The 12,411-nt window shown below is 36.0% G+C and overlaps 1 protein-coding gene across 1 annotated transcript in view; it reads left to right on the plus strand.

The window, feature by feature from the left end:
• The window catches only part of LOC149568277 (inorganic phosphate transporter 2-1, chloroplastic-like), a 54,004-nt gene extending 43,871 nt beyond the window's left edge, over positions 1-10,133 (plus strand). Inside the window, exons 2-3 of the mRNA XM_089821256.1 lie at positions 8,688-8,879; positions 9,064-10,133. Of these exons, the coding sequence (XP_089677382.1) occupies positions 8,688-8,879; positions 9,064-9,879 (1,008 nt within the window). The 3' untranslated portion in view covers positions 9,880-10,133. The remainder of the gene's footprint in view (positions 1-8,687; positions 8,880-9,063) is intronic.
• Positions 10,134-12,411: the final 2,278 nt, after the last annotated feature.

Below are 12,411 nucleotides of genomic sequence, written 5' to 3' on the forward strand. Positions count from 1 at the left end.
CAAAAAAACAGTGATTTACACTGAGCTAGATAATGAGGTTAATAAATGAAGGACTAATAGTCATCGAGCACATGCTGAGTAAGTGAAGAATGAACAATATTGACCAAGCAAGTACAGTATTAACCGAGTTTGGTATTCACTGAGCGAGTGTAGTGTTAACTGAGCAAGGGAAAAATGAATAGTTTCTAGAAGAATCAATTGGAGGTCGACATTTGGTTAAAGTATGGACCGATCGAGAAGTTTCTAAGATAAAGATGAAATAAATAAGTGAATTTAATAAAGGGATTAAATTAGTTATGATGTGGAGATTCAATGATCAAAAAAGGAGTTCAAAGCTCAAGGAGAAACCTATAGAGGAGCAGGTAGTGGACATTTTGACTAAGGCATTGGTGAAGGCAAAATTCCTAAGTTGCTGGATTTGGACCCTGGAGCTCGGGGCTGGGTCCGGATTTGAGCCTGGGTTCGCAACGGGTCCGGGCAGGGTCCGCATTTTGGCCTGCGGGTCCGCCTGGAGCATGGACCCAGGAGGACCTGCAGGCCAAAATGCAGAGCCTGCCCGGACCTGTCACGGACCTGGGTGAATCCGGGGGGACCCGCGGCAAGTGGGGCCAAAAAGTGGCCCAAAAAAGCATTAAAAATATGTTTTTAAAATTTTTTTTTGCCAAACCCTAAAGTAAGGCCTATTAGATGCATTTCATTCATCTAATCTCGCATTTGCTTTGTCATTTTGCTCTCTCATTTTGGTGTGGCCATTTTGCAAGTTTGAAGAGAAGGTTGTAGAGATTGTTTGTGGAGTCTCAAATCCTTCAAATAATCAGTGCTGAGTGTTCCAGGTATGCATTTGATCCTTCCTTTTGCTTCTTTCATATTTGTTTTTAATTTTTTTAATATTTATTGTTCTAAATTTTTATCGAGTTTTGTATAAGTTTTGAAATTTTTTTAAATTTGTTTTTATAGATTGCAAAAATCCAAGAATGAGTAGTCAGGATTCAGTGGGTGGGGTGGGATCCCAAAGATTTAAAATTGATAAAGGCTCTCCTTTGTGGAAGTATACAACAAGAATTGAGCAATGTGTTGGTGGGGTAGGGTATATATGGAAATGCAATTTTTGCCAAAACCAATATAGAAGCTCCTATTTTTGGGTTAAACATCATTTGATAGGTCCACCAGGTCAAGGGATTTCCATGTGTGAGGGGCCCCCAGAGGGAGGTAAAAAAGGGTTGCTGGCTTCTCAAATAACAGGCATGTTAAAAGAACAAGAAGAGGTTGATAGGTTAGTGTCAAAGGCAAAAAAAGATAAGTCAAAGCAAAAACCACCAACACCACCCTCTCAAACAATTAGTAAACCACATCCCTTCCTACCTACCCCATCTATGGATGAAGATGAAATAGAAACACTCGCATCCCGCAAGAGAGGCCCATTAGATACGGCATTTGAAAATGACAAGAGAGAAATTGCTGACATAAAGATTGGGTGTTGCCTCATTACAAATGGTGTTTCATTCAAAATAGTGAGATCCCCTTATTGGAGAGAGATGGTGAAAGCAATAAATGATGCATCTCATGGTTACCAATCCCTTGGATATGAAAAGTTGAGAACCACCATATTGCATAAGGAGAGAAAGAATGTAGAAAACCTCCTCAAACCAATAAGAGATTTTTGGATCCAAACGGGGGTGTGCATTGTCTTTGATGGATGGAAAGATTGCAAAAACCGTCCATTAATAAATGTGATTGCTGTTTGTCCCAAGGGGGCAATGTTTTTGAAGGCAGTTGATTGTGAAGGGCAAGTAAAGGATGCAAATTTTATTGCCCAACTTCTCATTGAATCCATAGAGTCCGTGGGAGCTGACAATGTTGTCCAAGTAATAATGGACAATGCTAAAGTTTGTAAAACAGCAGGTGCTTTGGTAGAAGCACGATATGAGCATATCTTTTGGACACCATGCACTGTCCACACCTTGAACTTGGTGATGAAAACAATGGGCAGCCAAATTGAATGGATGAAAAATGTGTACGAGGAGGGTGAGCAGATCCAAATGTTTGTGACAAACCACCATATGTCACAAGCAATTTTCAGAAATTTCTCTCGCTTGGAATTATTGAAGGTAAATTTTAAACTTTATTTAGCTTCATTTATCATTTTAATTTTTGTGTCATACTTTACAAAATTTAATACATATTCTTAAATTTTTGTGTTATCAACATATCATATTAACTTACAATTTGAATTAACATGGTAATAGGTTGCTGAAACAAGGTTTGCTTCACATACAATCGTCCTTAGACGACTTGTGAGGGTGAAAGAGGCATTGGGTCAAATGGTTATTAGCAACAAATGGGGTGGATGGAAGCAAGCTGATACAGAAAAGGCCAAAACTGTAAAGGATTTGATCTTGAGTGATGATTTTTGGAATAGGGTGGAATATGCATTAGAACTCACTGAGCCCATCATGTCTATGCTTTGGTATGCCGACACGGATGAGCCTTGTTTGGGGAACATATATGATGCCATGGACTCCATGCTAGAAAGAATGAAATCAGTAAGTTTAAATTTTTATACAATACTTTATCCTTGTTTATTGAGAGATTTTGATTTTTTATTTTAATTAAGTTATTAACACTACATCAAGATAACTTACATGTACATCATTTGACATCCCAAGTCATTCAGAGGAGAGAGCAAGATCCTGATACCTTGTACGCTAAGGTGGAAAAAATTGTTCTACATCGTTGGAACAAGATGACTCCACCTTTACATCTCCTAGCATATGCACTTTCTCCTAGATATTATAGCAGTGAGATACTTGCTATTCTTGGTAGAGTGGCACCATATAGAGATCCTGAAGTTGTTGCTGGGTATAAGAGGGCACTTAACAGGCTTTTTAGTGATCCTAATGTGGCATCAAATGTTAGGAGAGAGTTTGTTGATTTTGTCTCAAGCAAAAATGCAGAGCCTGATGCAATCAATGACCAAAATAGTTTGGATGCCATTGGATGGTGGTACTTACATGGGGAAAGTTACATGTACCTCCAACCTCTTGCCATTAAGATCTTGTCACATGTATGTATTTAAGTTTTTTTTCCTTTTCTTATGGCCACTTAGCTTTTCGAATTAGCACTCTTAAATTCCTATTGTATTGTAAAATTACTTAGCTAGTTTTTAAAAATTTGTTGGTTGTCTCTCTAGGTTGCGAGCTCTTCTGCTGCTGACCGGAATTGGAGTACATACTCCTTTATCCACTCAGTGAAGCGTAACTGGTTGGGTTCGAAGAAAGCAGAGGACTTGGTATTTATTCACAACAACTGGCGCCTCCTATCACGCAAGGATCCAAGATATAAGAAGGGACCAAAGAAGTTGTGGGATGTACTACCTGAGACTTCTGACTTGGATATGACTGTCCAAGATATATCTAGAATTGCCTTGCTAGATGTTGAGGAGGATGAGGAGGAGGCTGTGGCTGCATCTGGGGCTAGTGGAACCGGTTTGGATTCCAATGATGTGGAAAATGTCAATGATATAGATGAGGATGAAGCCATTGATCCCTCATATTTTGATGACCCATTTGACCCTTGAAGGGCATTTGCATCTTTGATAAACTATGTCTAAACATTTGTCATTGACTCATTGAGTCATTTATGATTTATCACTATGTTTCACAGTTTCGAACTTTATTAAGTCATAATTTATTATCTATCAATTTGATGAAGTAGTCTATGTTTTGAAATTCCATTTTGCATTTTAGTAATTCAATGTATGATTTTAGTTACAACATTAGCATAGATTAATGAGTGAGTATTTAATGTTTATCTTTGACATTTGGTATTGATCAATAATCAAGTAACATTGATATATTCATACTATGGAATGACTTAGTATTACTTTTACAACTGTGAGTTTTTATTTTTTTTGCATATATATATATATACTCACGAACCCACCCACGAACCCAAATGGGGAAAAAAAAAATTGCCCGAACCCACGAATTGAACCTCGAACCCAAACCCGTCCCTGAACCCGAATCAACAACTTAGCAAAATTCATCTTCAAAGATAAGTTGGGTGTCATGCAGAACAACTTCCTTGCTAAGAGGGAATATTAGTTGAGTTAGCTTGGACAATTGTTCGTCCATTTGCAATAATTAGAAAATATTTGTTTTTCCTAGGTATTTTGGTTAGTGTATTTTTTTTGTTTAATTATTTAGGCTCTTTAGGGACACCTTGCAACCAATTTTATTAGTGGTTGTTAGGTTGTTTTTAATCTCAGCCCTTGATTGAGAATCAATCTTGGCCGTTGGTTTTCCAATAGGAGTAGTATATAAGGGGGTCAGGGGGGCATTTAGGGGGAAGCATTTGTAGTGTTAGCAAATGAATTTGCAATGATAGCAAATAGTCTTGCAATGTTAGAAAGGGCATAGTGATAGTGTTGGGGATAGCAGCAGAGAAATATCAGCAGGAGCAATTGGGAGGTTGTAAAAGTTCTGCAAGTATGAGGCAAGGAATTTTGTATCTTTTGATTTGCTGAAGTTAATATAATCCCTCATCTATAGAACTGGTTCTCCCTTAGGGGTTTTTTCTAGGAACGATTTGTCCAAAATTATTGTGTCATTGTGTTGGTTATTTCTTTTTGTATTTTATTGATGAAGTTGCAGTTGTGTTATTTTTCGATATTAGTTGTGAATTAATTTTCGGTAGTTAAATAATCATTTAAGATAGGAGATTAATAATTAGTGACTACAATAGTAATTTTCACAGTGGATACAAAGGTTCAGTGGGAGTCTATATGGGAGAAGAAATGGGTTCCTTGTTGAAAAACTAGACTTGGGCATTATGTAGCTTGTAGATAAAAAGTCTTTACAAAATAAATGGGTATATAGGCTGAAAGAGGAACATGGGGTTAAGAAAAAAGTCAGGTTAGTTTTTAAAGGGATTTGCACAGAAAAAGGGCATTGATTTTGATGAGTTCTTTTCTACAATTGTTAAAATGACTTCTATTCATATTGTTTCAAATATTGTGGCTACTAAGGATTTGCATCTAGAATAACTTGATGTTAAAACAAATTTTCTCCATGGCAATTTAGAAAACGAAATATATGGAACAACCATAGGGATTTGAGGTCAAAGATAACGAGAATTTAGTTTATAGATTGAAGAAAAATTTATATGGCTTGAAGCAAGCACCTCAACAATGGTTATATTAAATTTGACAACTTTATGACTGAGCACGGTTACAGTTGGTGTCATTCAAACCCTTGTGTTTATTTTAAGATAACTATATTATTTTATGTTTATATATTGAGGATATATGTGTGGCTGGGTCCAACATGGATCACATTAAGGGATTAAAACAACAGTTAGAACATTCTTTTTGTATGAAGGATTTGTGGGTAAGAAAACAAATCCTTAGTATGAACATTTACAAAATTAGGAAGAAAATAAAATTGAGTCTATCTTAGGTTAAAAATGTTGAAAATGTGTTGCAAAGATTTCATATGGAGAATGCAAAAGTTGTCAGCACACCTTTGCCTAGTCATTTGAAGTTGACCAAGAAGATGTGTCCAAAGACACAAGAGGAGGAAGATAAAATGTCAAAGGTACCTTATGCTTCAGCTATGGGTAGTTTAATGTATGCCATGGAATGCACTAGACCAGATATTGCATATACTATAAGGGCATGTCCCCAAGCGGCTACATAGCTTATTTTGGCTAGCAGCCACTGCTCAACATTTTTAGGAGCAAATTGTGAAGCCACTGACCCCATGAATATTTAAAATTTCTGCTTATTTCGTATTGAATTGTATTTTGGAATAAAATTAGTAATAAATTTTTTAAACTAAAAAGTTGAAGGAAAAAGAGGGCAAAAAAAAGAGGATGGAAAGAAATATGTGGAGTCACCTCACATTTTTTTGATAGTAACCCAGTGTCTTATGCTGTTAAAATCTCATGTTGTACATCTTATCCACGACCTTACTGTTGCACCTTAACAGCTTCAGTTGCTTTCAAAATATTTCCCTACATTATCCATTGAATAAAATGTACCAGATCCATATAATAATTGATTTCTATATCCCATATAGTGGCCGCAAAGTGACTCAATTGTCACACTTGATCTTTGTCTATTTTCACTTCATACTGCCTCGAAACGTCTCAGCCATCTCCTTCTATTTACCATTATTTCCATAAAACTTTTTAAACTTCTTATAAAGACAGGTTGTAGGGTACTTTTTCTTCACTTATAGATTGAGTCATGGTTTGTTCAAACATTCTGTTTATTCTCTGGCTTGTCCAACAACGTTGTACCTTTCCTCTGGTAGACTAATCTAGTAGGTGCTTCTATTTGAACCATACTGTAGCACCAAGCACTGATTTCAACACTTGATCATGTCTTGAGGGCTGTGCACCTGGGCCTCTGCTTTGAAAACTGATACATTTTTACTGCTTGAAGTTATTCCATTCAACATATTCTTGATTTCTTGTTTGAGAGAGTTGTGAAATTAAAATCTATTGCAAGTCTGTATTTCCCAGGTTTGATTTTGTTTGATCACAAACTGATCATTATGATAATCAATCTGCATTATTGAGTGGAAATGTACCAATCTAGCTGTTCAACACACCAAATAAAATCTTAATGAGATAATTTGCACCATTAAAATGGTTGAAGGCAGATCTTGAGACTCAGCATGTTATAAAAAAAACCTGTCTGGTTATTTTGGTTTATAGTTTAGAGTCGGTTTATAGTTTAGAGTCAAAGATTATTGGTTCAGTCTCAATTAAAAAAATTCCATGGCCGATGTTTTAATTATGGTTGCTTTAATTAAAAACACCAGTTTTTGTCATCCAAGCACATATTGTGAATTTTAATGGATTTATGGTTTGATATAAGAAAAATAACTATATCCATTTGTTTTCCATGGTGATTTAAGGATGGGGATGACAGGAAATGGCATGCCATATATTGAGGGCAGCAGTCTAGGAGGCTATACTTATCCATAAGGCTGATGTTTGTCTCATGTCTTCCATCAAGAAGTTCACCTTTGATAATGTTTGTCCAGGAGGGAGGTGTGCAATCTACATTGTCATGGGGAACATATGAGGATCCAATTGTGCTTCTCTTAAATTTTTCCTTGAATTATAGAATGTGCCAAATAAAATGGGATGGCATGGGCATACAAGAACTTGGCAACATAACTAGCAATACCTTTTAAATTTTTTTCTTTATATTCAACAGCCCTACAACTATATTTTCTCCATCGCTAATGGCCTTCTTCACTTCTACAAGAAGCATTTTTCCTCATGAATCACAACATTTTCAGTAGTAGTAGATGACATAGTGGAATGTTCCATTATAGATCATAGAGGTACAGCTCTAGCACTTACCACTCGCCCTAACCAAACTGACCGACTTGGACCTCTCATCCAAAATTACTTTTCCACAAACCCCAATCCATCTTTACTAACACCTAATAAATAGTGACCAAGCCTACTATAACTCACTGGAAATCAGTTCTGGATATATGACAACCGATGTCTGCTCGCCCTTGAATATTCAGACTTGTCTTTGATCAAAGTGATGATGTACAGCAACAGGGATTTTGTGTGGTCAAAAAGGGCTTTTGCATCTTCTTTGACAATGTTTGAAGGGCATTCAAAAAGTTTTCCCCACTTGCATTCTCATAAGAGTGGCACATTCATCTTCATGGCTATGTATTTCATTCTCATCAGTAGAAAATGAAAGTAGCATGATGAATTCCTAAGATCTTTAACAAAAGAGAACAATAAAAAATAAGTGCCTGTTTTAGCCAATGATTATAGCTTACTTAGCAATGACCTATCTCATGCCCAATAATAACAAATGCTGGCAATGGTTTCATTCCTCTTAAAGTTCACAGCTGCAAGTGCAAAAATGATAGTGGTAATTGTGAGTGGGTGAATATAAAGTATGTTTAGGGTTTCATAAGGGATGTGGGAGGGCATGTGTGCCCCGCACCCTTCTTCTCCTCTCTTTTTCTTTTTAAATAACATTTTCTTTCTTCTTAAAATGAAAAAGGTGACTCCCAGCCATCCCTAAGATGGATGGGGGAAGTCACACACTTACTTAGCTGTCTTTTGATTATGCTAGCTATCCACAGGATTCCATCTTTAGACATGTCCCCGAATCCCTTAGTTAAGGGATGTCCTCTACCATTTCTGTGTCCCAGGGCTGGAGTTGGTAATGACTAATGAAGACACAAGATTTTGTGATGGCAATGTGTCCTCATATAACATACATAGGAAGAGCACATTTAATATAGATAAATCTGTCAGAATGCACAAAAATTAATAAAGATCATAATTGCCTATTGTGTGAAGCCTTTGGACAATTCTTTTAATTCATTTGTTTAGATTCCTTGGCTAGCTTATGGTAAAGCATTGATTCTGTTCACCTGTTGACATTGAATGTGATTGTTCAAGCTATTGTGTTTGGTATATTCGCAAACAAATAATTGACTGAAAGCTAGTGTGTATCAAAGGAGAAACAAAATGGTTATTTATACCCTAACAAGTCAAAATTTTTTTTATTAGTTTATTATAAGTGTGTCTTATAAGAATTCAAGAAACATAGTTACAATATTAAATTGACTTGCAAAGTTATATTCTGTTGTGTGCATTTTGAATAGTTATCAAGATTGACATGTTTCTTAATTTAGGTTGCATCATATTATGGATGGCCAGTCTCCACTACTCATTGTATCATTGGAGCAATGGTGGGGTTTGGACTGGTGTATGGGGGAGTTGGAGCTGTCTTTTGGAGATCATTAGCTAGAGTTGTTTCATCATGGGTTATATCACCATTGTTGGGTGCTGCAGTTTCATTCGTGGTTTATAAGTGCATTCGTACGGTATGGCCTAAAACATTTTAAGATTTTTAAATCACTCATCCTTTTGAAATAGTATTAACCTGTCTCTGGCCCACTGAGGTCGTATATTCTTTGAATTCATATGTCGGCACAGGTTACTATGAAATAATAATTTCTTTTTCTTTGAGCTTTGTTAACTATATTCATTGACTTGATTTCCTGACAGTTTGTCTACAGTGCTCCAAATCCAGGGCAAGCTGCAGCAGCTGCTGCACCTATTGCAGTATTTTTAGGAGTTGCAGGTCTTTCATTCATAGCATTTCCCTTGAGTGCAGTTCCATGGATTGCAGCAGCACAAGCCCTTGGATGTGGTATTTTAGGAGCTGTTCTTATAAACAAAGTCATTCAACAGCAGCTAGGAAATCTGCTTGAGTCATCAAAAGATCCTCAATCAAATGAAAGAGGAATTCGTAGACAGGTCAATCTATTATCAGAAATAGCTGGTCCAAAAGGTGATGATCTGACAATAGTCTATAGTATCTTTGGATATTTGCAAGTACTCTCTGCTTGCTTCATGTCATTTGCACATGGAGCAAATGATGTTGCGAATGCCATTGGCCCCATTACTGCAGCCTTATCCATTCTCCAAGGAACACATTTGAATGGAAATATATTTGTCCCCATTGATGTGCTTGCTTGGGGAGGATTTGGAATTGTTTCTGGCTTGATGATATGGGGCTATAAGGTTATGGCAACCATAGGAAAGAAAATTACAGAACTAACCCCAACAAGAGGTTTCGCAGCTGAATTTGCAGCTGCTACTGTTGTAGTTATTGCGTCGAAACTTGGGCTTCCTATTTCTGCTACACATACCTTAGTAGGAGCAGTGATGGGAGTTGGATTTGCTAGAGGCCTTAACAATGTTCGCGTTGAAACGGTGCGCGAGATAGTTGCTTCTTGGGCTGTGACAATTCCAATTGGAGCTGTCTTATCCATTATATATTCATGGATTCTGATAAAGTTTATTCCGTCACTGATTTAATGTACTTGTGTAATGTTCCCTAATTTAATCCCTTAGGGTTTAGAAGAACTTTCTTAGATTATAATTGGAAAATACTTCTCTGTTATCTTTGCTCGAAAACAAATTTGGAGAGTAACAAATGTAATATCAAATATTAGATTACCCAACAATACTTGTATAAAGATGATGATTTCTATGATCAACTCCATGACAATTGTATAAATTTATTAATTCTTAACTGTTGGAAACTGATCAAGATATTGGATCTTTATATATATGTGTGTCTGTGTATGGAATTGTAATGAATTACAGATATATTAGATAGATCTGAGTACGCTGATATCTATTGAATGTACTATAATTGCAATGAATTTCTAATATACAAGATGGATATGCTTTTAGCTTATCCTCTCTCTTTGAATATGATATCAATTGATAAAATATCTGTTCAATGGATATGTAAATGATGTCTTGCAATATGAGTGTGATATTCAGATCAGCAGTGTATGAGCCTTATTCATTTGTTGTTATGAGGTTTTCCTTGCAGACTCTCAAACAATACAAGGATGTTGCTGTTTCAGATATCACCGTATGAGTATGCAAATGATCTCCTCCTGATCGCTTATCAGATTTTATCTTGTGAAATGGCAATGTGGTAATGTTTTCTGTCAATGATATAGCCAGGATGTTGCTGTTCAGTTCGATAAGACTTCTCACTTAATGTTATCATTTTGTCTATGTAAATTACTATAATGACGATCTCCCTTGGCGCTGTTTCTAATCTTTATCACAGAATATATCCGTCTTAGCCTTTTCTGCTTGCTGCTCAAACTTGAGCGATCCCATACTGGATACAAATAAAATAAATAAATTTTCTATATCTCCCTTTTGGGGTAGTTGACTCTCCCTTAGTACGTATTTGGGAGGCATGATGTCATAAGTCGTATCCCAACAATTCTGACAAACTAAATTGTACCTCTGGGTAAATTAATTATATTTCATTTATCATTATCTGCAATTATATAATCAATGCTTTCTCATTGTATTTAAGAAATACTATGATAATGATTACTTCAAAAGCTGAAGTCAGCAGTCCATTAATAATCTATAGTCCTGGTTATAAGATGACTTGCACATAATGGCTGTTTTATCATTATGCCAAACTAATCTTGAATGAGTCACACTTTGATGAGGGTTGCGCCATTCGGTTCGCTCTTGAACATTACACACTAAGGAAAAATTTAAGTTTGGGAAAAGTATGTACACTTTGACTATTTAGCAGTTTTGTTTAGGAATCATGCCTTAGTGTGTGATGTTTAAGTCATCTGGACCATTTGAGAAGTAATTCTTAAGATGATTCAACATATAAGTTTGACTGTGAAACATATTAGCCACTTATATCTTAGTCAGCCTTCACCCAAATGAAGCAAACTGACACCTTTGCAGTCACACTCTTTTGTATTTTAGATTAATCAATGCTTTCTTAATTAATTTTCTGTTTCTTTGTGTTAAACATACATATCGCCACTTAACCAAAGATTAATCTGAAACCATTAATTAATCATGTATTGGTAAAGCAAATAAATCTTCTCTCTTGTCTAATTGCTGGATTTAGTCAAAATCCGAGCTCTTTGATCTAGACACTATTTTATTGTTTGTTTTTATTCTATCATGAATGATGATTGTGGTTTGTGATAATTCGGCCTGTATATCATTATATCATTGTTTCTAAGAGTTTATGGTGGAGTCACTGTATGATAATCTCCCTTAGATATGATTGCTATTTGGATTGGATGGGGACATCACATGACTACTTGCAATTTTATTTTAGAAAGGCAAGACTAGATCATTGCTATGTTTCATGACTTTCCTACAAATTTTTAAAATATATGAGTGAATATTTGAATGTTAAGATGAGAGAGAGAGATCTGTTGATAATTAATAATCAACAAGATAATATGTAAATAAACTATAGATTCACAAATTACAAGAGTAGTATAGAACATAAATGATAATAACAATAGTATAAATCATTGAACTTTGTTGGTATCAACATTTGTGCTCTAACACGTCGTTTTTTTGAAAATGGAGGTCCTCTCCTCCCACCCATCCATTGAACCCCCTTCACAATTTGTTGCCGAAGATCTAACTGTTGAACTTGCTAATGTTTTTCTAGAAAGTACTTTACATTCCTTCCCCCCCCGAAACTGATTGGAAGGTGCACTTGTGTGCCCCGCCCCCCCTCCAAGGGTAGTCTGGAATCTAATTTCATTGAATTTTCTCTCACGAAGGAAGGAACTTAAATTACCCTATCCGACTTTGCTGTGGAAAGAACCATCAAGATTTTTCAATGTTTGGCACACCATTGATATGGTGAGAAAGTGGGTGGGAATGTAATGGAAGCTCAAAGGCAACATGGCAGTATCAACAATGTTGAGAGATTTCTTCTTTAGATTCACTACTTTGGAAGATCTCTCTTTCATCCTCTCAGGTTCTTGGTTGTATGATAATAACTTCCTCACTCTTGCTATGTGGAATTTTGAACTTTGATTC

Source organism: Cupressus sempervirens, chromosome 3 (genome assembly GCF_028749045.1).
Source record: "Cupressus sempervirens isolate cs-2001-9-10 chromosome 3, ASM2874904v1, whole genome shotgun sequence".
NCBI classification, from domain to species: Eukaryota; Viridiplantae; Streptophyta; class Pinopsida; order Cupressales; family Cupressaceae; genus Cupressus; species Cupressus sempervirens.